Source organism: Symphalangus syndactylus, chromosome 4 (assembly GCF_028878055.3).
Source record: "Symphalangus syndactylus isolate Jambi chromosome 4, NHGRI_mSymSyn1-v2.1_pri, whole genome shotgun sequence".
Classification (NCBI taxonomy): domain Eukaryota; kingdom Metazoa; phylum Chordata; class Mammalia; order Primates; family Hylobatidae; genus Symphalangus; species Symphalangus syndactylus.
Window position 1 is genome coordinate 43,149,408 of NC_072426.2, and position 25,138 is coordinate 43,174,545.

At 41.0% G+C, this 25,138-nt stretch overlaps 1 protein-coding gene and 1 non-coding gene across 12 annotated transcripts in view; both read left to right on the forward strand.

Annotated features, from left to right (window-relative positions):
• CCAR1 (cell division cycle and apoptosis regulator 1) overlaps positions 1 to 25,138 on the forward strand; it is a 74,677-nt gene that overhangs the window by 26,057 nt on the left and 23,482 nt on the right. For all 11 annotated transcript variants that reach the window (XM_063637147.1, XM_055274511.2, XM_063637150.1 and 8 more), the window contains 11 exons: positions 1,466 to 1,580; positions 1,680 to 1,872; positions 6,930 to 7,059; positions 7,314 to 7,475; positions 11,632 to 11,857; positions 12,495 to 12,608; positions 13,156 to 13,322; positions 14,058 to 14,268; positions 15,078 to 15,161; positions 17,651 to 17,836; positions 22,303 to 22,494. In XM_063637147.1, the coding sequence (XP_063493217.1) occupies positions 1,466 to 1,580; positions 1,680 to 1,872; positions 6,930 to 7,059; positions 7,314 to 7,475; positions 11,632 to 11,857; positions 12,495 to 12,608; positions 13,156 to 13,322; positions 14,058 to 14,268; positions 15,078 to 15,161; positions 17,651 to 17,836; positions 22,303 to 22,494 (1,780 nt within the window). The remainder of the gene's footprint in view (positions 1 to 1,465; positions 1,581 to 1,679; positions 1,873 to 6,929; positions 7,060 to 7,313; positions 7,476 to 11,631; positions 11,858 to 12,494; positions 12,609 to 13,155; positions 13,323 to 14,057; positions 14,269 to 15,077; positions 15,162 to 17,650; positions 17,837 to 22,302; positions 22,495 to 25,138) is intronic.
• On the forward strand, positions 12,958 to 13,024 carry LOC129481456 (small nucleolar RNA SNORD98). Its single transcript, XR_008657445.1, has one exon. It is a non-coding gene; the product is annotated as a small nucleolar RNA SNORD98 (small nucleolar RNA).

Genomic DNA, 25,138 nt, shown 5'->3' on the forward strand with positions numbered 1-25,138 from the left:
ACAGGCGTCTGCCACCATGCCCGGCTAATTTTTGTATATTTAGTACAGACGGGGTTTCACCATGTTGACCAGGCTGGTCTTGAACATCTGACCTCAGGTGATCCACCTGCCTCAGCCTCCCAAAGTGCTGGGATTACAGGCATGAGCCACAACACCCGGCAACTATTTTTTTTCCCCAATTTCTTCAGATCTAGACATAAAGACTAATTTTTAAATTTTTTGTAGAAATGTGATCTCACAATGTTGCCCAAGCTGGTCTTGAACTTTTGACCTCAGGTGATCCGTTTGGTTTTTAAAGTTATGGCGTTAGAGGCATGAGCCACTGTACCTGGCCGTCTACTTTTTCTTATTTTTTTATTTTTAAAATTTATTTTTATTTATTTATTTATTTATTTTTGAGATGGAGTCTTGCTCTGTCGCCCAGGCTGGAGTGCAGTGGCACAATATTGGCTCACCGCAACCTCTGCCTCCCGGGTTCAAGCGATTCTCCTGCCTCAGCCTCCGAAGTAGCTGGGATCACAGGCTCCTGCCACCACGCCTGGCTAATTTTTGTATTTTTAGTAGGGATGGGGTTTCGCCATCTTGGCCAGACTGGTCTTGAACTCCTGACCTCATGATCCACCCGCCTCGGCCTCCCAGAGTGTTGGGATTACAGGCGTGAGCCACCGCGCCCAGCCTCTTTTTTTATTACTACTTTTTTTGAGATGGAGTCTCAGTCTATCGCCCAGGCTGAAGTGCAGTGGTGCGATCTTGGCTCACTGCAACCTCCACCTCTCGGGTACAGGCTATTTGCACCCGGCTAATTTTTGTATTTTTAGTAGAGATGGGGTTTCACCGTGTTGGTCAGGCTGGTCTTGAACTCCTGACCATGTTAGCCAGGCTGATGTCGAACTCCTTAAGTGATCTGCCCACCTTGGCCACCCAAAGTGCTGAGATTACAGGCATGAGCTACTGCTGCCATCCCCCAACTACTTTTTATTGTTATTTTATTTTATTTATTTACTTTTGTTTGAGACCGAGTCTCGTCTGTCACCCAGACTGGATTGCCAGGGCGTGATCTCAGCTCACTGGAACCTCCACCACCCGGGTTAAAGCAATTCTCCTGCCTCAGCCTCCTGAGTATTTGGGATTACAGGTGTGCACCACCACGCTTGGCTAATTTTTGTATTATTACTAGAGACAGGGTTTCACCATGTTGACCAGGCTGGTCTTGAACACCTGACCTCAAGTGATTCACCTGTCTCGGCCTCCCAAAGTGCTAGGATTACAGGCATGAACCACCGCACCCGGCCCCATCTACTGTTTAAAGAGCTTTCCAGGCTTCCATTTCTGATATAGTTTACTGTTTTTTTTTTTTTTTTTTGAGATATGGTTTACTTTAAAGTACTAACTATGTAAATCATTTTGGGGAGAAATCTATTTTAATTGTATTTATATTTAACTTTGTTCTTTTTTTTTTTTACAGTGCCGTCAAAGGGAAAACCCCCCAAGTAGGTGACAGAGTATTGGTTGAAGCTACGTATAATCCTAATATGCCTTTTAAATGGAATGCACAGAGAATTCAAACACTACCAAATCAGGTACAGAAAATATTGAGTTAGGTATTATGGAAGCTTGGTAAATGAGTCTTCTAATTCACAAAGATTTTTTTTTCTTATTCTTTCATTTTTTAATTGAAGAATCAGTCGCAAACCCAGCCATTACTGAAGACTCCTCCTGCTGTACTTCAGCCAATTGCACCACAGACAACATTTGGTGTTCAGACTCAGCCCCAGCCCCAGTCACTGCTGCAGGCACAGATTTCAGCAGCTTCTATTACACCACTATTGCAGACTCAACCACAGCCCTTATTACAGCAGCCTCAGCAGAAAGGTATCTTTGCTTTTGTTGCAGACGAATATATAACTTTTTAGTTGTTAATAATATAACTATGCTTTTAATTACAAAAAAAGGCAGGGATTTCAAGAAAACTTGAAGCCTAAAAATCCTGAACAGGGCACATCTACTTCCATAGCTATGTGGAAGTATTTTTTTTTTTCTCTTAGTGATAAGAAATTAAAAGATACACCCTTGTAGACTTAAATATCAAAACTATTAAATTACTTATTAAACCATACCACATCAAATGAATTTGCTGAGTTTTAAGTTTTTTTGCAAATTGATTGTGTGAAACTCCAGATGTGTTCTTTTTCGCTCTGTCGCCCAGGCTGGAGTGCAGTGGTGCAATCTGGGCTCACTGCAACCTCAGCCTCCCTGGTTCAAGCTCTTCTCCCGCCTCAGCCTCCCAAGTAGCTGGGACTACAGTCATGTGCCACCATGCCTGGCAAATTTTTGTATTTTTAGTAGATACAGGGTTTCATCACGTTGGTCAGGCTGGTCTCAAACTCCTGACTTCAAGTTATCCGCCCACTTCGGCCTCCCAAAGTGCTGGGATTACAGGCGTGAGCCGCTGCACCCGGTTCAGATGTGTTCTTATAAAAACAGTGTTTAAAATGATACATAGGGCCAGGCGCGGTGGCTCACACCGTAATCCCAGCACTTTTGGAAAAATACAAAAAATAACTGGGTCGTGGTGGCAGGCACCTGTAACCTCAGCTACTCTGGAGGCTGAGACAGGAGAATCGCTTGAACCCAGGAGGCGGAGATTGCAGTTAGCCCAGATCACGCCATTGCACTCCAGTTTGGGCAATAAGAGCGAAACTGTGTCTCAAAAAAAAGAGAAAAAGATGACAGGTAGCCTTAGCTTACAGAAGCCTACTTAATTGGCATTAAAAAAATGTACTTGTGACATGTTCTTCTTTTGTTGTTGTTTTTTTTTTTTTTTTTTTTTTTTTTGAGGCAGGATTTCTCTCTGTCACCAAGGCTGGAGTGCAGTGGTGTAATCTTGGCTCACTGCAACTTCTGCCTCCCCGGCTCAAGTGATCCTACTGCCTCAGCAGGTGTGCGCCACCCTGCCAGCCTATTTGTAGAGACGGGGTTTCACCATGATGCCCAGACTGCATTTTCTTTTTTTCCTTTCTTTTTTTTGGAGACAAGGTATTGGTCTGTCACTCAGGCATAGGTGCAGTGGTGTGATGTTAGCTCACTGCAGCCTCGACCTCCTGGCCTTAAGTAATCTCCCTTCTCAGCCCCCCTCTAATTTTTGCACCTTTTTGTAGAGACAGGGTTTTGCCATGTTGCCGGAGCTGGTCTTGAACTCCTGGACTCAAGTAATCTGCCTATCTTGGCCTCCCAAAGTGTCGAGATTACAGGTGTGAGACGCTGCTCCCAGCCTGCATTTTCTTTGTTATTTAAATGATGACACATAGCAAAATGATGACAGATTACAGTGTAATGAGTTATTTAATGAGCACCTGTGTAATCACTACTTGGGTCAGAAAAATACAACATTGTGTCTGGTAGCAGGGCGGTGGCTCACGCCTGTAATCCCAGCGCTTTGGGAGGCTGAGGTGGGCAGATTGCTTGAGCTCAGGAGTTGGAGATCAGCCTGGGTAACATGGTGAGACCCTGTCTCTACTAAAAATCCAAAAAAATAGCCAGGCGTGATGGTGTGCACAGGCTGATGTGGGAGGATCACTTGAGCCCAGGGGGCGGAGGTTGCAGTGAGGCAGGATTGCACAACTGCTCTCCAGCCTGAGTGACAGCAAGACCGCCTCTCACAAAAAACACAACCACCATTTGTAACTTGTTTTCTTTGATAATAGTTTTATTCTGTAAGTACGCATCCTTGTTTGGTTTTGAACATAATGTGTGATTCCACTTTTATGACATTTTGTGTGTGAGACTTTTTTTTTTTTTTTTTTTCGAGATGGAGTTTTGCTCTTGTTGCCCAGGCTGGAGTGCAATGACACAATCTCGGCTCACCGCAGCCTCCACCTCTCAAGTAGCTGGGATTACAGGTGTCTGCCATCACGCCCAGCTGATTTGTTGTATTTTTAGGTCAGGTGGGGTTTCCCCAGGTTGGCCAGGCTGGTCTTGAACTCCTGACCTCAGGTGATCCGCCCACCTTGGCCTCCCAAGGTGCTGGGATTGCAGGCGTGAGACACCACGCCTGGCCCGAGACTTTTTTTTTTTGAGACGGAGTCTCGGCTCTGTCAAGCAGGCCAGAGTGCAATGGCCTGATCTCAGCTAATTGCAACCTCCGCCTCCCGGGTTGAAACGATTCTCCTGCCTCAGCCTTCCAAATAGCTGGGATTATTGGCATGCACCACCACTCCTGGCTAATTTTTTTGTATATTTAGTAGAGATGGGGTTTCACCGTGTTGGCCAGGCCAGTCTCAAACTCCTGACCTCAGGTGATCCACCCCCTTTGGCCTCCTGAAGTGCTGGGATTACAAATGTGATCTACTGCACCCGGCCCGGCCAAGAATTTCTAAATGGTGCTTTTTATATTCATCCTTCTTTTTTTGTTGTTTTTGTTTTGAGACGAAGTTTTGCTCTTGTTACCCAGGGTGGAGTGCAATGGCAAGATCTCGGCTCACTGCAACCTCCGCTCCTGGCTTCAAGTGATTCTCCTGCCTCAGCCTCCTGAGGCTGGGATTACAGGCGCCCGCCATCACGCCCAGCTAATTTTTTGTATTTTTAGTAGAGATGGGGTTTCACCATGTTTGCCAAGCTGGTCTTGAACTCCTGACTTTCAGGTGATCCACTCCCCTCAGGTTCCCAAAGTGCTGGGATTACAAGCGTGAGCCACTGTGCTTGGCTTATTCTTCCTTCTTACCGCATCTTATTCTTGCCTTATGTTAGCTCTTTTCTTTTTTTACTGTGGCCTCATGGGTTTTCATTTATCCATTGTTTTGTATTCAGTTGTTTTCTTTTTGATCCTTTACATGTATAGTTAGTAAGAATTTTTTCAAGCTGACTCCTATGTCTTTTTTTTTTTTGAGATGGAGTCTTGCTCTGTCGCCAAGTCTGTAGTGCAGTGGCGCAATCTTGGCTCGCTGCAAGCTCCGCCTCCTGGGTTCATGCCATTCTCCTGCCTCACCCTCCCCAGTAGCTGGGGCTACAGGCACCTGCCACTACGCCCGGCTAATTTTTGTATTTTTTTTTAGTAGAGACGGGGTTTCACCGTGTTAGCCAGCATGGTCTCGCTTTCCTGACCTCATGATCCACCCACCTCCACCTCCCAAAGTGCTGAGATCACAGGTGTGAGCCACCGTGCCCGGCCTCTCCTTTGTCATTTTTACAGTCCCCCACTGAGTATTTCTTAAAGGAGATGTCCCAGTGAGGGTGTTCCAAACTTGAAAGCTCCCTGTATGTTTCTGGGCTGACAGGAACATAAAAAGGGAGATGAGCATAACAATGCATAAGAATCCTGCTGACATACACATTTTTCCATTCATAATAAAAATCAGACCATATTGAACTAATTTTTTAGGAAACATAGTAGTGGAGAGATTTTTTTCCTGCTACAAATTGCAGAGCAATAATTCAGATGATCACCATACTAGGCTTTCTACCAGGAATTAATATCATTGTCATAGACCAGCGTCAGAAAACTGTTCTAGTGTAGAGATGTGGGATCTCATATATCATGTTATCAGTCGGGAAGAATGAAATTATTTGTGCTTGTGTTTATTTTCTGTGATGTGTAATAGTTCTGTCTACTTTAGAGACGTTTAATGTGAATCATTCTACTGAGGTTGAGCAAATTTTAAAGAAAAACACATTTTTTTGTCCTTATGGCGTGATCAGATGTTGAAAGGGGGAATGAGTATTTTAATCTATGTTGTAAAGGACGTCGTTACTTATTCTGGTTACTCTGTCTAAAATACTTAGAACTTTGCATATATTAGACATCTTTCCATAAATTAAGTGTGCATTGTAGTAAAGAAGGTAAATTTGCACTATTCCTACCTGGAAATATTTATACTATTTCAAAATGAAATTGTTGATTTTCAATATTGGGAAGAATTCATCAAGATAGTGCCCCACCTGGGCAACATAGGGAGACCCCATCTCCTCAAAAAACTAAAAAAAAAAAAATTAGCTGGGTTTAGTGGTGCATGCCTATGTCCCAGCTGCTTTGGACGCTGAGATGGGAGGATTGTTTAAGCCTGGGAGGTCAAGGCTGCAGTAAGCCATAATTGCACTACTGCACTCCAAGTGGGGCAACAGAGTGAGACTCTGTCTCAAAAAAAGGTACCTGTTTTTTTTTTTTGTTTTTTTTTTTTGTTTTTTTTTTTTTTTTTGACACGGTGTCTCGCCCTTTCGCCCAGGCTGGAATGCAGTAGCATGCAACCTCCACCTTCTGGGTTCAAGTGATTGTCCTTCCTCAGCCTCCTGAGTAAATGGGATTACAGGAAGGCGCCACCATGCCTGGCTAATTTTTTTGTATTTTTAGTAGAGACGGGATTTCACCATATTGGCCAGGCTGGTCTCAAACTCCTGACCTCATGATCTGCCCGCCTCTGCCTCCCAAAGTGCTGGACTTACAGGTGTGAGCCACTGCGCCTGACCTGACAGTACCTATTCTTTTTTTTTTTTTTTTGAGACGGAGTTTTGCTTCTGCTGCCCAGGCTGGAGTGCAGTGGTCCAATCTCAGCTCACTGCAGCCTCGTCTCTTGGGTTCAAACGATTCTCCTGCCTCAGGCTCCTGATTAGCTGGGATTACAGGCGCTCACCACTACTCCCAGCTAATTTTTGCATTTTTAGTAGAGACAGGGTTTCACCATGTTGACCAGGCTGGTCTTGAACTCCTACCTCAGGTGATCCACCCGCCTTGGCCTCCCAAAGTGCTGGGATTACAGGTGTGAGCCACCGCAGCCGGCCAGTACCTATTCTTTAAAAATATATATAAATTAGGCCAACTTTGAAAAAACAATTTTAGTGACTCTCAGTTATTTAACTTTGTTCCTCTAATTTTATCAGGTAATGCTTTCGAACTTTGTTTAGATACGCTAAACATTTTTTTCTTTTATCTTTTAAAGCTGGTTTATTGCAGCCTCCTGTTCGTATAGTTTCACAACCACAACCGGCACGACGATTAGATCCCCCATCCCGATTTTCAGGAAGAAATGACAGAGGGGATCAAGTGCCTAACAGAAAAGATGATCGAAGGTATATTTTCTAAAGTGTACTGTGGATGGTGGCAATGGTTGTACAACAATGTAAACATAGTTAATGCCACTGAACTATGCTTATAATATAAAGCTTTAAAATGGTAAATTTTATGTTATGGATATTTTACTACAATTTTTAAAAAGTTAAATATCCTGTGGAATCTTGCTTATATTAGCTACTCTATTTACTTCATTGAAGAGCTTTTCCATAATATTAGAAATATTAGTAATTTTAGAAAAATTTGCTTTCAGTCGTGAGAGAGAGAGAGAAAGACGTAGATCAAGAGAAAGATCACCTCAGAGGAAACGTTCCCGGGAAAGATCTCCACGAAGAGAGCGAGAGCGATCACCTCGGAGAGTTCGACGTGTTGTTCCACGTTACACAGTTCAGTTTTCAAAGTTTTCTTTAGATTGGTAGGTTATTCCCCACCCATTGTTTTCTTGAGTTACTAATTTCATATAATTTGATAGAATATGTTACAGAGGTATTTTTCTTGCAACATTGATTTCCCGACAGTTAGTGTTCTTCATATAAGGGCAGAAATGCAATTTGAAATAACTTAATTCTCTACAATGCTGCATTATTTTTATACCCCCATGAAGGATATCGACTGGTATTGATAAAGGCAGCCCCTCAAGGAAATTCCTCTGTCATAACGTTATTCCCCTAAAGTTAGAATCAGTTAAGATCTAGACTTATTGATAACTTGAAGATCATGTATAGTCCATTGTATATGATAAAGCAATAATACAGTAGTAAACTGATTATTTCAAGTTTAGCCCTGGCAGTGTAGTGTAATAGAAACATAGATATGCATATATACTCACATACATAATGTATTCACATGTATAGTGTATGTGTATGTATATACATAAATATATTATTCACCCTTTGAATCAGAAGTCATGACAAATTACCAGGAATTTCTTTTTTCTTTTTTTTTTTTTGAGACAGGGTCTTACTCTTTCACCCAGGCTGGAGTGCAGTGGCATGATCTCAGCTCACTGCAGCGTCCGCCTCCTGGGTTCAAGCTATTCTCCTGCCTCAGCCTCCCTAGTAGCTGGGATTACAGGTGCTCAGCACCACACCCAGCTAATTTTTGTATTTTTAGTAGGGATGGGGTTTCACCATGTTGGCCAGGCTTGTTTGGAACTCCTGACCTCAAGTGATCCACCTGCCTGGCCCTCCCAAAGTGCTGGGATTACAGGTGTGAGCCACTGTGCCTGGCCAAGTTACCAGGAATTTCTGAGGTTCACCTGCAAAACAAAGGTAGTATTAACTAGCAAAATTATTGCGAGGTTTAGTTCATGTATCCAAAGGACTTAACCCAGTGTGTGGCAGTTGTATAGTCTCAGTAATTAATGGTGGGTTATGGTCGCAACTTAGGTAATAGATTAATAGATGGAAAAATAACAAATTGACAGTAAAATAAGAAAATCATTAAAAGCAGTGTTCAGGGCTGTTTAGCCTAAAAGCAAATAGCTGTATGCAATGCAGTGGCCTAAGAGGATATTATTACATTTAAACAGAGTGATAATTACCGTTCATAATACTTGCCTATCAGAGGTTAAAATTTCCAGATACTCAGTTCTAGATTTAGTAACCCAGTGAATTTTAGTCAAGCTACTTAATGCCAAGAAAATTTTGCTTGGTGACTTTGCTTAATTATGTTACATAGTTGGCATTCATTTACTCTTACTTATGGTCAAATCAGCGCCTACTTCTTTTTTGCTTTTTTTTTTTTTTTTTTTTTTTGAGATGGAGTTTCGCTCTTGTTGCCCAGGCTGGAAAGCAATGGCGCGATCTTGGCTCACTGCAACCTCTGCCTCCCAGGTTCAAGCAATTCTCCTGCCTCAGCCTCCCGAGTAGCTGGGATTACAGGAATGCGCCACCACACCTGCCTAATTTTGTATTTTTAGTAGAGACAGGGTTTCACCATGTTGGCCAGGCTGATCTCAAACTCCTTACCTCAGGTGATCCAATCGCCTCAGCCTCCCAAAGTGCTGGGATTACAGGCGTGAGCCACCACGCCTGGCCCAGCAACTACTCTTAACGTTACGCTAGTTTTCTTCTTATAGCTGCTTACTCTTATACTTAAAAATCTGTAGTCTGCATATTTCTGAGAAACCAGTTGAAACCAAAACCACTTTCCCAGCCTCAAAGATATTAAATAGAGGAGCTCTGATTTTAACCCATCTGTTCTCAATATTGAATGCTCTTTTGGGAAGAGTTGATGCATAGGATATGAAATTGAACAGCTATTTAGCTTCTTCTCAATTAGACCTTCAGGGGCCGAGTGCAGTGTCTGATGCCTGTAATCCCAGCACTTTGGGAGGCTGAGGCGGACAGATCACTTGAGGTCAGGAGTTCAAGACCAGCCTGGCCAACATGGTGAAACTCCATTTTTACTAAAAAATACAAAAATTAGCTGGGCGTGGTGGTGCGTACCTGTAATCCCAGCTTCTTGGGAGGCTGAGGCAGGAAAATCGCTTGAACCCGGGAGGCAGAGATTGCAGTGTGCCGAGATTGCATCACTGCATTCCAGCCTGGGAGACAGAGGGAGACTCTGTCTCAAAAAAAAAAAAAAAAAAAAAATTAGACCTTCACAGTTTAGTTTTTTTTTTTTTTTTTTTTTTTTTTTGAGATGGAGTCTTGCTCTGTCACCCGGGCTGGAGTGCAGTGGCTCGATCTCGGCTCACTGCAAGCTTCGCCGCCTGGGTTCATGCCATTCTCCTGCCTCAGCCTCCCGAGTAGCTGGGACTACAGGTGCCCGCTACCACGCCCGGCTAATTTTTTTTGTATTTTTAGTAGAGATGGGGTTTCACCGTGTTAGCCAGGATGGTCTCCATCTCCTGATCTCGTGATCCGCCCGCCTTGGCCTCCCAAAGTGCTGGGACTACAGGCGTGAGCCACCGCGCCCGGCCTCACAGTTTAGTTTTACCACTTTGAAGTAAATTCCCAGAACATTAAATGGATCTCTTGCAAGTAAAAATGATTTTAAAGTTTCCGTACTTCTCATTTGTAGTTGTATAAATCAAGATTTTCTTATACTAATATGATTATAAGAAACTTCGTGCCCATGAAATGATTTATTTGTACTTACATCTTTTGTTTTATTATAAATTTTACTCCTGTGGGGTAAAACATGACTTCTAAAATTCTGGTGATATGGAATTGGGAAACAATTATACATACTTGCTTTTTGTAACAAAACTCAGGTACTTGTTTCATGTTTTTATTATTTTGACAGCAGAATCATATCCAAATAAAGTATAATTATAGGCCTGGCACTGGTGGCTCACGCCTGTAATCCAGCACTTTAGGAGGCTGAGGTGGAAGGATCACTTGAGGCCAGGAGTTTGAGACCAGCCTAGGCATATAGTGAGACCTCACCTCTACAAAAAGTAGAAGTTAGCCACATGTGGTAGTGCACCCGTAGTCCTAGCTCTAATACTTGGAGGCTGACGTGGAAGGATTGCTTGAGCCTAGGAATTCAGGTTATAGCAAGCTGTGAGTATGCCACACTGCACTCTGGCCTGGGTAACAGAGCAAGATTCTGTCTGTAGATAGGATAGAATAGACAGATAGACAGATAGATAGATAGATAGATAGATAGATAGATAGATAGATAGATTCTGTCTGTAGATAGAATAGATAAATAGATGAATAGGTAGGTAGGTAATAGTCTATTAACTGACAGGTTTATTGCTCTGTATTTATTTTTGTACTTCAAATAAAGACATCTCTGCATGTAGATTACTTCATCTTTCATACTTCTGCCTTTAGTTGTCTTTAAAAAAGACAATGTAGTTCTTTTTATCTTACATTATACTTTTAACAGACATCTCTTAACCTTTTGCCAGATTGACCTTTCAGTTCCTCTCTTTTAAAAGCTCTACTTCTTAGGAAAAAGGAAATGATCCTTTAAAAAATCAGTGCGAGATTTAAAAGGCAAGAAATTTATCCCCTCTATACATAATAATCAGGTATGGATCTTAATCATTCACAGAGAAAGGGGTGTGGAGGTGCAGATAATCCAAGGAACATACGAATTTTGCTTTTTGTGGATTTTTGTATTTAATTTTGAATGTAAGTATGCTTGATCTAGGAACTTACTATAGTAAAATAAAAGTTATAGTTTTTCTACACTCAAAAACCTGATTGAGGGGCATATAGAAATACTATTTTGGTACCACTCTCATTGCTGTTTTGTATCCATTCAACATGAACCATAATTTTCAAGTAATCCACAGTTCCAACTGAGGAAAACCTGCTTTTGTACAGATCTTTTCTGGAGCTAAGGTTCAAGTTATTTCAAAGGGTCTTCTGTAACAAAAAGTAACGAAATAAGGATAACACTGAGAATACTATTTATTCAAAGCTTTGTGTATATAAATTTGAAAGTAATATTTTCATATGTCTCTATGCAAATCTATAGCTCATTAGTAACTGACTTTGTCTTTTTTCAGCTTACGTTTTACTATATCCAGTTATATTTGCTACAGAATTAAATGTTTGTGTAACCTTTTTATTAAGGCTATTTATTCACTACTTATGTCTGTTTTTCAGTCCCAGTTGTGACATGATGGAACTAAGGCGCCGTTATCAGAATTTGTATATACCTAGTGACTTTTTTGATGCTCAGTTTACATGGGTGGATGCTTTCCCTTTGTCAAGACCATTTCAGCTGGGAAATTACTGCAATTTTTATGTAATGCACAGAGAAGTAGAGTCCTTAGAAAAAAATATGGCCATTCTTGATCCACCAGATGCCGACCACTTATACAGTGCAAAGGTTTGTATTCAAATGTGATATGCAGCTTAAATTTCTTAGCAATTATTCATAATAAAAGGGTATTAGAATTATCCTTCAGAAAGTGTTTGTTAGGTAGACCCAGATACCTGTTTTCTTCTTGACTGCTTGATCCTGTTTTGGTTACATAATTTAATTTAAGCTCTTTGTCTCATCTCTTGAGCTGTAAAACTAGTTTTATTCTAACATTTTAAAGCTTATTAAAAATGTCAAGATAAAGTTGATATTAATGAGATATTTGGAATGTTGTATGACTTCTGGTAGCCTCAGATAAAAGTTAATGTTAGATGAATGCACTAAATGTCAGTCTTAAGGGAAACATTCAATATATTGTGTATAGTCTATAGTTTTGTTTAAAGCATTGTTTGACTGAAAAAGCATCCCTTCAAAAGTTAAAACTAAGTAATTATAAGGTATCTAGGCCTGGCGTGGTGGCTCACGCCTGTAATCCCAGCACTTTGGGAGGCTGAGGTATCTAATACTGTTTCTGCTATAGTATTACTTCCTATTTTTATTTAAAAATTTCAGACATCTAATATGTAAAGATAATTAGTAGTGCTTCTCATTTTTTCACATTACTTTAGACTTTTGACAGGATTGAATTATTTGACTATAATAGGTAATGCTGATGGCTAGCCCTAGTATGGAAGATTTATATCATAAGTCATGTGCTCTTGCTGAAGACCCACAAGAACTTCGAGATGGATTCCAACATCCTGCTAGACTTGTTAAGGTAAAAGGACACATTTGTTTTAACTTTAGATGTATTCACTTTGCTTAGCTGTAACTTTGTACACATAAAATCTAAAGCCCTACATTTTAATATTTGTTGATTAGTTTAATGAATAATTTCAATGTTAAGGCACCCAGAATTTAATGATGTAGATGTTTTTCTCATTGCAGATTACGACTATAACTTATTTGTACGCTACTAGTTCAACAGTCATTTTGATGTTTTATATTTGTAACATAGTAGAATCTTAGTGGTAATAGGATTCAGAGTGTCTTTGGATGTTGTTGAAGTTTGAATTATAGCTTGTTTCTTTAAAAGAACTCTATCTGAAGAAATATTTTAAAAGGATGAGTTATGATGTGTGTAAATCCTATTCCATTGCTGAAATGCAGTGTGGAACACAATGAACTGAACTCTTCCTTGACTGACAGATACCAGAGGTAGTAAAAATGATATTGGAAAGGTTCGTACCTTTCCTTCTCAAGTATCTTATTTGTAATTTGACAGGGTGCGTAATATATGTAAATGATTCTTTATTTTGAATTAGTTTTTAGTGGGCATGAAAGGCAAGGATGAAGCTATGGCCATTGGAGGCCACTGGTCTCCTTCGTTGGATGGACCAGACCCAGAAAAAGATCCCTCTGTGTTGATTAAGACTGCTATTCGTTGTTGTAAGGCTCTGACAGGCATTGATCTAAGTGTGTGCACACAATGGTAAGTACTAATTCATTTCTTGATTAGAAGTGTTTTACTAATAGTTTATGTAGTTGTTCTTGTCGATCAGCCTTTTCCCCCCGGCTCATTTTAGCAACCCTGGTCAATGCAGGTAATCTCAAAGGAAAATCCCCATTTGTAGCTAAAGTTTATTTGGTGCTAAAATGTTTTGGGGGAAAAAGGATTAAGAACTAATCAAAATAAACTGAAAATTTAAATGTTTTGTTATGTTGTACTTTGGAAGTTGGATGTATGTTGAAAATACTTTTCATTTCATGCATAGCTGGAGAAGATCGTCAAGAGAGAACTTCATTTCATTATAATTCTTTTGTTATAAAATGTTGTAGTTGCGATTATTTTTGTTCAGCCATATTTTCTCTTGAGGCTTATTTGTCCTGTGTATTTTAGTGTATCTCTTGTGACTTAATTTGAGAATATTCTTTTTTAGCACGTGAAATCTGAACAGCTATCCAGCTTCTTCAGGTATTCTCTAAAATGTGGGTAGCTCAGTAATCAAACTTGAAAATGCCTTGGGGGAACATATTCTTCCTTTAACTTATTAAATATTGTACAAATGTACCAAAAGAGGAACTATGGCTTCTATAATTTTTTTTTCTTTAGACCAACCTCAAGTTCTTGCAGCAAATTTCTTTACTTGATGTGCTACAAGTGAACTAGGGTCTTTAAAATGTATTTTAGAATTTTTTTTCCAACATGCTTCTTCCCTTGCAACAGGTACCGTTTTGCAGAGATTCGCTACCATCGCCCTGAGGAGACCCACAAGGGGCGTACAGTTCCAGCTCATGTGGAGACAGTGGTTTTATTTTTCCCGGATGTTTGGCATTGCCTTCCCACCCGCTCAGAGTGGGAAACCCTCTCCCGAGGATACAAGCAGCAGCTGGTCGAGAAGCTTCAGGGTGAACGCAAGGAGGCTGATGGAGAACAGGCACTGAACGCTAATCCCTTTTTCTATTTCCGCTTCTCACAGGCACAGGAACACAGGCACAAATGCACACCACACACTACATAACAAACACACATGGAGGAACATAACTGGTAACAGCGACTGGTAATCCAGCTTTCAGCAGTATAGTTGTATGTTCTTTTCTCTTAAAATTTCTGTGTATTATCCTAACTTTAAGAGCGCTGAGACCTCAAAGGAAAATAAGTTGTGCTTAAATTGCACAGAATTTTGTTTTTATCATAGGTCTAGTTGCTGGAATCTGGGACCAGTTGTTGAACAAGATTCAGTATTAAGCGATTTTAAACATTTTGCTATTTTCTAAAATTTAAAAAATTTTCTTTTTCATGGTCATCAGTTCTAGTCATGGATATTTGAAATTGGACAACCACAAGTCTGAGAGATTTGAAATTTCAGGCTATGTGGCAACGTCTTTGGTACATTTCAAAGGTCTGACTAAATCAGTCTTTGGGTGGCTTGAAAATTGGGGCAAGATCACACACTGTGTGGTTTGTGGAGACCGGCAGTGTTTGTGCATCCCTGATATCCTTTGTGTTGTAATTTATCACCCTTTTGTGTTTCACAGATCTGGCTTTGATTGGCTGATGAGTGTCTTTGTGATCAGTTAAAAGTGGTAGAATGTATGTACGTGGACTTGCCTAAATAATAACTTTAGGAGAAGACAATCTGAAACATTTGTGACCTTGCACAGATCAGCAACAGACTTTTAAAAATAAATTATTTTTATTTTAAGGTTTCATAATAGTAATTACATTCTTAACTTTGTATGTCAGGATGAAGAAGAGAAGGATGATGGTGAAGCTAAAGAAATTTCTACACCTACCCATTGGTCTAAACTTGATCCAAAGACAATGAAGGTAACTTTATAAGGATGGATTTTATTTTTTTTTTTCAATTAAAAATTTCTTTTTGAGATGGAGTCTCGCCTGTCGCCCAGGCTGGACTGCAGTGGCGCGATCTCGGCTCACTTCAACCTCTGCCTCCTGGGTTCAGTAGATTCTGTTGCCTCAGCCTCCTGAGTAGCTGGGATTACAGGCGCCCCGCCACCACGCTCGGCTAATTTTTCTAGTTTTAGTAGAGACGAGGTTTCAGAATGTTGGCCAGTTTGGTCTCAAACTCCTGACATCAGGTGATCCACCTGCCTCGGCCTCCCAAAGTGCTGGGTTTACAGGCGTGAGCTACCGTGCCTGGCCAATTGTATTTATATACATATAAATTAAAAGGCAATTTTATAAATCAGTACAGCCAATATCTGTTGAATGCCTATAATATATGAGGGTCTATAGTGTAACTATAGTAACTTTGAGAACTAAGAAGGTAGGATTTCTGCACTAACTTCAAGGGGATGGGAAGAAACTTACGAAAAATGTAATTTTTTTTTTTTTTTTTAAGATGGAGTCTCGCTCTGCCGCCCAGGCTGGAGTGCAGTGGTGCGATCTTGGCTCACTGCAAGCTCTGCCTCCTGGGTTCACACCATTCTCCTGCCTCAGCCTCCCGAGTAGCTGGGACTACAGGCGCCTGCCACCACGCCCGGCTATCAAATCCTCCCACCTCAGCTTCCCAAGTAGCTGGGACTACAGGCGTGTGCCACTATGCCCAAATAATTTTTTAAACTTTTTGTAGAGACAGGGCCTCACTATGTTGCCAGAAGCTAGTCTCAAACTCCTAGACTGAAGCAGTCCTCCTCAGGAGTTTGCTTGAGCCTGGAACCTGGAGCCTGCAGTGAACTATCATTGTGCCACTGCACTCCAGCCTAGGCGACAAAATGAAATCCTGCCTAAAAATACGTGTGTGCATGTAAGGTTGCAGCTGGGCACAATGCTTTATGCCTGTAATCCTAGCACTGTTGGAGGCCCAGATGGGCAGATTGCTATAGCCCAGTAGTTCAAGATCAACCCTGGCAACATACTGAGACTGTCTCTACCAAAAAAAAAAAAAAATTAGCTGAGCATGGTGATGCATGCCTATAGTCCCAGCTACTCAGGAGCCTGAGGTGGGAAGATCACTTGAACTTGGAAGGTCAAGGCTGCGGCGGTGAGCCGTGAGCCATGAGCCATGGTTGTGCCACTCCCGCCTGGGTGACAGAGCAAGACCCTGCCTCAAAAAAAAAAGAAAAATGACCCATTCTGTTGAGTTAACATTAATTTTGTCCATGTAATTATTTTTAAATATTTTATACTATTCAATTAAATTGATATGCAGATTTTTTCCTAGGTGATATTATTATTGTTATTTTTAAAGGGACAGAGTGCAGTGGTGTGATTAGAGTTCACTGTAGCTTCAAACTCCTAGGCTCAAGTGGTCCTCTGACCTAAGCCTCTCAAGTAGCTTGGGCTAAAGACATGTTCCACCATACCTGGCTAATTTTTTTTTCTAAAGAGATGGGGTTTTGCTATGTTCCCCATGCTGATTTTAAACTCCTGGCCTCAAGCAATCCTGCCACCTCGGACTACAAAGGTGCTAGGATTACAGGCAGGAGCCACCATTCCCTGCTGGTATTACTCCTCTATTGGACATTTGTTTATTTACTTACTTTTAGAGACAAGGTCTCTGTCGCCGTGACTGGAGTGCAGTGCATAGTTCACTGGAACCTTAAACTCCTGGGCTCAAGCAGTCTTCCCATCTCAGCCTCCCAAGTGGTTAGGACTACAGGCATTCACCACCACACCTGGCTAATTTATGAAACATTAGACTCTTCACTTTTTTGGAGGGAGGAAATAAGTAAATCTATAGTTTTGTGGGTTTTTTTCCCCTTCTATTTAGGATGTTTCCTTAGGGTAGACCGCCAGAAATTAGAACTTCTGGGTCAAAGAACATTTAAAAAAATTTTTACGCATGTTAAAATGTTTTATTTTCCAAAAATATTCTATCATTTTGCATTTTCACAAGTGTTTTGTGAGCTGTACAAATGTTTTTTTCACCACATTTTTAAAAAGTCACACAAAAGGCTGGGCGTGGTGGCTCACGCCTGTAATCCCAGCACTTTGGGAGGCCAAGGCAGGCTGATCGTGAGGTCAGGAGTTCGAGAGCAGCCTGACCAACATGTTGAAACCCTGTCCCTACTAAAAGTACAAAAATTAGTTGGGTGTGGTGATGCGCATCTGTAATCCCAGCTACCTTGGGGGCTGAGACAGGAGAATCGCTTGAACCTGGGAGGCAGAGCTTGCGGTGAGCCGAGATCACACCACTGCACTCCAGCCTGGGCGACAGAGTGAGACTTTCAAAAAAAACAGAAAACACAAAAGATAATTGTTAATTGTAGCTAGTTTGTTTCCTCTTTCAATATCTGCTCCCCCCCACCCCCCCGCCTTTTTTTTTCCGGTGTTTTTCTGCTCCGTATATTCAGGTAAATGACCTCCGAAAAGAATTAGAAAGTCGAGCTCTTAGTTCCAAAGGATTAAAATCCCAGTTAATAGCCCGATTGACAAAACAGCTTAAAGTAGAGGAACAAAAAGAAGAACAGAAGGAGTTAGAGAAATCTGAAAAAGAAGAGGATGAAGATGATGATAGGAAATCTGAAGACGATAAAGAGGTATGTACTCAATCTATTATTATACTCTATGGTATTAATATTCGTGTATAGGGTGTTCTTGGAATATGTGAGTTAAGATTATATGTGTGTATGCTTTTATTTATTTAATTTTATTCATTTATTTATTTTTTTTTTTGGAGACTGAGTCTTGTTCTGTTGCCCAGGCTGGAGTGTAGTGGAGTGATCTCGGCTCACTGCAACCTCCGCATCCCAGGTTCAAGCTATTCTCCTCCCTCAGCCTCCCAAGTAGCTGAGATTACAGGCGCTCGCCACTATGCCCAGCTAATTTTTTGTATTTTTAATAGAGACGGGGTTTCATCATGTTGGCCAGGCTAGTCTTGATCTCCTGACCTTGTGATTTGCCTGCCTCAGCCTCCCAAAGTGCTGGGATTATAGGTGTGAGCCACCGTGCCCAGCTATTTATTTATTTTTTTGAGATGGAGTTTCACTCTTGTTGCCTAGGAGGGAGTGCAATGGCACGATCTTGGCTCACCACAACCTCCACCTCCCGGGTTCAAGCAATTCCCCTGCCTTGGCCTCCCAAGTAGCTGGGATTACAGGCATGCACCACCGTGCCTGGCTAATTTTGTGTTTTTAGTAGAGATGGTGTTTTTCCATGTTGGTCAGGCGGGTCTCGAACTCCTGACCTCAGGTGATCCGCCTCCCTTAGCCTCTCAAAGTGCTGAGGCCCGGCCGTGTGTATGCTTTTGTTAAGGTGCAATTTACGTATTATAAAATTCAACTTTTTTTATGAACAGTTCTGTGAGTTTTTACAAATGCATATCGTTTTATAACCACCACCAACACCACAGTGAAGATACAAAACAGTTCTAGGTAAAAAGGCTGGGCGTGGTGGCTCACGCCTGTAATCCCAGCACTTTGGGAGGCCGAGGTGGGCGGATCACGAGGTCAGGAGATCAAGACCGTCCTGGCTAATGTGGTAAAACCCCGTCTCTACTAAAATTACAAAAAATTAGCTGGACGTGGTTGCAGGCGCCTGTACTCCCAGCTACTCGGGAGGCTGAGGCAGGAGAATGGCCTGAACCTGGGAGGCGGAGCTTGCAGTGAGCCGAGATTACACCACTGCACTCCAGCCTGGGCGACAGAGTGAGACTCTGTCTCAAAAACAAAACAAAACAAAAACAAACACACAAAAAAGTTCTAGGTAAATGGCTCAGAAATTGAGTTCTAGTGAAGTGCTTATTCCAGAATCTGTCTACTTCTAAAACAGTATGTTTGATTGAATCAAACCTTGAGACTCAAGACTATTTATTCAAGCTGTTTTATGCTTCCGTTTTATGTCCAATAGAATAACTCCTGGATGCATAAGCCTGTTACTTGTTTTCTGAATTTGAAATGTAGGGATCTCAGAAGTGTGTTTAAGCACCAGTAATTGGATAAGCCTCATAATCAGTTTCTAAATCTTAAACATTGTAAAGTACACATCATTATTTATGAAGAATTCCTTCTAGAAATGTTTACTCTAAATCTGATTATGAGAAAACAGATAAATCTAGAATGTGAAATTTTCTTTTTTAAATTTTTTATTTTTTTAGAATGTGAAAAATTTTCGAAGCTTTCCTAAACTTTTCAAAAAATGGTCCATATAATGAAAGATAAAAGAAAGAAGTGGTTAAAGGGATCTCTTAGATTAAAGGAGGCTAATGAGACATAACAACCAAATGAACTAAGTGAAATCTGACTAGATCCTGGATAGGCAAAAATAAAAGTCATAGAGAGTATTTTTGGGACAGTTGGAGAAATTTTATTATGGATATGGATGTGACATTAGATAATATTAAAGCAGTGTTAAATTTCTTGAATGTGATAATGGTTTTGTAATTGTGTAAGATAATTACCTTGTTCTTAGGTGATGCATGGACTTGTGATTTCTTATTTTTTTATGTATTTATTTTTATTTTTTAATTTTATTTATTTATTTATTTATTTTGAGACGGAGTCTCACTCTGTTGCCAGGTTGGAGTGCAGTGGCGCAGTCTCAGCTCACTGCAACCTCTGCCTCCTGGGTTCAAGCTATTCTTCTGCCTCAGCCTCCTGAGGAGCTGGGACTACAGGCACGCACCACCACACCCAGCTAATTTTTGTATTTTTAGTAGAGACGGGGTTTCGTCATGTTGGCCAAGATGGTCTCAATCTCTTGACCTTGTGATCCACCCGCCTCGGCCTCCCAAAGTGCTGGTATTACAGGCTGGTATTACACTGCACCCGGCCTTATTTTTATTTTTTGAGACGGAGTCTCTGTTGCCCAGGCTGCAGTGGAGTGGCACGATCTTGGCTCAGTGCAACTTCTGCCTCCTGGGTTCAAGCGATTCTTGTACCTCAGCCTCCCGAGTAGCTGGGATTACAGGCACCTGCCACCATGCCTGGCTAAGTTTTGTATTTTTAGTAGAGATGGGGTTTAGCCATGTTAGCCAGGCTGGTCTGAAACTCCTAATCTCAGGTGATCCACCCACAGGAATCAGTAATTTCCCCAGGAAGCCCTGGTTCCTTTTTAGTGAAGAATGGTATTTAGAAGCCGAGATATGCTCATTGCAATTAGGTTGCTGCTCCGAACCCCTTTCAGTGAACAGAGATATGGAAGATAGATATTTAGATAAATAGATAGATAACACTTACAAATATTTAAATCTATATTTATTTCTATATCTTATGCATACTGAAAGCTGTGAGTTTACACAGGTGCCTCCAATTCTTCCAATGATCTGACTCTACCCTGTGCTATCTCTGCATGGATTATTGTCCTTGCTCCATCTGGGTTTCAATATTTAGTAATGAAGCAGCTCATCATCACTGGGCAGTTGTGGCTCCACCACCCTGCCAGCCTCCGTCTCCTGTGTAGACATCAACCTTACCTTGAAAAGAGTGCTTTAGAACTGAATTGTTCAGGATAGATGGAGACAACTTCGTGAGACCCCATCTCTACAAAAAAAAAAAAATTAGCCGAGCATGGTCACATGTGGCTGTAGTCTCAGCTACTGGGGAGGCTGACATGGGAGGATTGCTTGAACCCAGGAGGTCAATGCTATTTGTGAGCTATGATCACACCACTACTCTCTGGCCAGGGTGACAGAGTGCGACCCTGTGTCAAAAAAAAAAAAAAAAAAAAAAAAAGCATATAATGAAATGCACAAACCCTTCCTAAGTTGCAGATCTTTTCCATCTTCCATCCAGTCTCTCTTTTTGGATTGGCTTTTAGCAGGCCTGATTCTCCTTTCCCACGGCCACTTCTATTAGAGAAGCTGAAGAATTGCTACAGATAGGGTCAGATACATGATCTGTCTACCAATCAGATACTCACTTTCTGAATTTTGAATGTTAAGATCATGATACAGAATTCCTGTGTCTCTTGTAACATTTTCTTTTAGCACACTTTAAAAATAGTAAGCTAAAATTTTCATCTGCTGTGTGGTGGTGTCTTTCTGGCCCACTTTCATCATCTACAGGGATGTAATTCTGCTGCTGCTTCTCACTCTCTTTTTTAAAACATACTAAATTTGTATGGGATTTGACCTCAAAACTTGAATCATTTTTATGTGAATTTAGATTGTCTGAATTTTATAAACGTCGTTTCTTTCAGATAGCTTTTCTGAATTCATAGAGCTCTGCTCTTATGTTTTGTTGTTTCTTGTTTTGTCAGAAACATATGTTGGCTTGCTTTCTGAGGTTTGCTGTTTCTTTTGCCCTTCACCACTTTTTATCTGGGCGTTCTCCTATGTCTTTGTTGTCCCTCTCCTAGTCCCAGCAGTTTCTCCTCAGTATAGGGCCCTGGTAAATGAGCTTTGCAAGTTTGTAAGGCTAGAGTGGCCTAGGCCTCTTCAGATCTTAAAATAAATTCTCCACTCACTCTCTTGTTAGGGGTAAAATTTTGCCTAGTTTCAGCTGCTGCACTTTCCAGTAAATACCTACTGGCTGTTTTTTGGTTTTCTTGTTCACCCATTGCTTCCTGATGCTTTCTTCGGACACATTCATCAGTAACACATAGGTCTTTTGGCCTTTTCCCACCCATTTGTATATTGGTTTGTGGGGATACCTTGTCACTTAGTTTTGTTATGAATGCTATCGGTTTTTGATTTTGATATCTATATTGCTTTGACTTTTTAGTGTGAGGTTTCAGGAAGATCTAAAACCTATGCTACCACTACTGTTTTCCCATAATTTTCTAATTCATATAATCTCAATATAGATAATTTTTCCCCCTCTTTACAAGGCAGTTTCTTATGCTGGGAAATCCAAAAGAGAGTTAGGAGCCATCAAAGCTTACTACTCTTAGTGAATTTGAACTTTCCTCCCTTCTCAACCCTTATGGTTTGTATAAGTACCATGAAGAGTCATGGGAATTTTGTTCCTTTTCTTTATGAGGTATATATTCGATACATATTCATCTTGCATGTGTATATACATCCTACTTGCAGATTTAACCTTGACTTGAAATTTGAAATATTTAGGAAGAAGAAAGGAAACGTCAAGAGGAAATAGAACGCCAGCGTCGAGAAAGAAGATATATTTTGCCTGATGAACCGGCCATCATTGTACATCCAAATTGGGCTGCAAAAAGTGGCAAGTTTGATTGTAGCATCATGTCTTTGAGTGTCCTATTGGACTACAGATTAGAGGATAATAAAGAACATTCATTTGAGGTAATGTTTTAAGTTTGAAATAAGATCCATATAAGGTCCACACATTATGACTAGTTAATATATCTCTGTATCTCTGAAATCTTTTTTTCTTTGTTTTTCGCTTTTCCTGGTTTTTTTTTTTTTTTTTTTGAGACAGAGTTTCACTCTGTTACCCATGCTGGAGTGCATTGGCATGATGGTGGCTCACTGCAACCTCCGTCTCCCGGGTTCAAGTAATTCTCCTACCTCAGCCTCCTGGGTAGCTGGGATTACAGGCACCTGCCACCACGCCCAGCTAATTTTTGCATTTTTAGTAGAGACGGGGTTTCACCATGTTGGCCAGGCTGGTCTCGAACTCCCGACCTCAGCTGATCTGCCCGCCTCAGCCTCCCAAAGTGTTGAGATTACAGGTGTGAGCCACCATACCCGTATCTCTGAAATCTCTTTGCATGCCTCTTTCATTCTTTCTTTTTTGAGACAGAGTTTCACTCTTTGTTGTCCAGGCTGGAGTGCAGTGACACAATATCGGCTCACTGAAACCTCCGCCTCCTGGGTTCAAGCAATTCTCCTGCCTCAGCCACCTGAGTAGCTGAGATTACAGGCATGAGCCACCATGCCCGGCTAATTTTGTATTTTTAGTAGAGACGGGGTTTCTCCATGTTGGTCAGGCTGGTCTCGAACTCCCAACCTCAGGTGATCTGCCTGCCTCAGCCTCCCAAAGTGCTGGGATTACAGGCATGAGCCACCGTGCCCGGCCCTGAATGCCTCTTTCATTGCTTGTTTTTTGAGTTTTTGTTGTTTTTTTCTTGTAATCCACTTCTTGGGAAAAAATAGATGATTTGTCCTCTAACATTTCCTTACAGACTCACTTTTGCTGATTGCATTTCTGTGGTATGGTTTATGTATTCCTCTGTCCTCTGTATTTCATGTAAATTGATTGTTGGATCTAAATTTTTAATCAAGTTCAGTTCTGTTTTTTCCCTAAGACGCTTTCATAAGTAGTATGGTATGTTCTTTCTTCAGGATATCCATAATGTCTTTTTGTCTCTTTTGGGGATGAGATAATGCTTTATTATTTTCTCTAGAATTAAAATAGCATTTAATACCATTTAAAGAGATTAAAAATTTAACTTGCATTTGAGTTGTAAGAGAAAATAGTTGTTTAACTTTTCATTATTAATCTATTTTTTGTATCATTATTTTATTATTTTATGTATTTATTTATTTTTGAGACAGAGTCTCACTTTGTTGCCCAGATGGAATATGATGGCACAATCTTAGCTCACTGCAACCTCTGCCTCCCAGGCTGAAGCGATTCTCCTGCCTCAGCCTCCCGGGTAGCTGGGATTACAGGCATCTGCCACAACGCCTGGCTAATTTTTTGTATTTTTAGTAGAGACAGGGTTTCACCATGTCGGCCAGGCTGGTCTCAAACTCCCGACCTCAAGTGATCCACCTGCCTCAGCTTCTCAAATTGCTGGGATTACAGGCGTGAGCCAACTGCACCCGGCCTATTTATTTATTGAGACAGAGTCTCCCTCTGTCACTCAGGCTAGAGTGCAGTGGCTCAATGTTGGCTCACTGCAACCTCCACCTCCCAGGTTTGAGCAGTTCCCCTCCCTCAGCCTCCCAAGTAGCCGGAATTACAGTTGCGCACCACCAGCCCCGGCTAATTTTTGTATTTTTAGTAGAGACAGGATTTTCCCATGTTGGCCAGTCTGATCTTGAACTCGTGACCTCAGGTGATCCACTCGCCTTGGCCTCCCAAAGTGCTGGGATTATAGACATGAGCCATTTCACCTAGCCTGTATCATTATCTTAGAGCAGCTTTACAACATGTAGTTTAGTTTACTTTACAACATGTTTGTTTTCAAAACAATTGAAAACTTTTATCTCTAAGTGTGTAATTGCTTCACTCCTTAAAAATAGAATTTCCAACATATTAATTTTGTAGTGCCCTGTACAAAATCATATCTAAAATTATTATTGTGTTTAATTATTGTATCTTGTCAACATATCTTATGTTCTTTTATTTTCTAAATTATATTGGAAAAATCAATCATGTTTCTTTGAAACAGAAGGTCATTGTTCACCAACTGGTAAGATGAAAATCAAGAAAGACTAGAGACCTTTGAGGATTACTGAGGCAATTATGAAACATAAAGTCCATGCTTACTGGTGTTTAAAACATGTTATAAATATTAAAATATGTCCAAGTCATTGGGATTTTTTTTTCCAATGCTAATTATTCTAATAAGCAGATGTCCTTAAAATTAGATGCTATATGATGTTACCTTTTTTTTAAGCAGTTGCCTGGCTGGGTGCAGTGGCTCATGCCTGTAATTACAGCACTTTGGGAGGCTGAGGCAGGTGGATCACCTGAGGTCAGGAGTTTGAGACCAGCCTGGCCAACATCGCGAAACCCCATCTCTACTAAAAATACAAAAAATTAGCCAGGCTAGGTGATAGGCGCCTGTGATCCCAGCTACTCAGGATGCCGAGGCAGGAGGATCTCTTGAACCCAGCAGGCAGAGGTTGTCGTGAGCCAAGATTGCGCCACTGCACGCAGCCTAGGCAACACAGCGAGACTCTGTCTCAAAAAATAAAATAAAATAAAAGTAAGCAGTTGCCATAAATTGAAGTAATTCCTAATAGTGCCATCCCT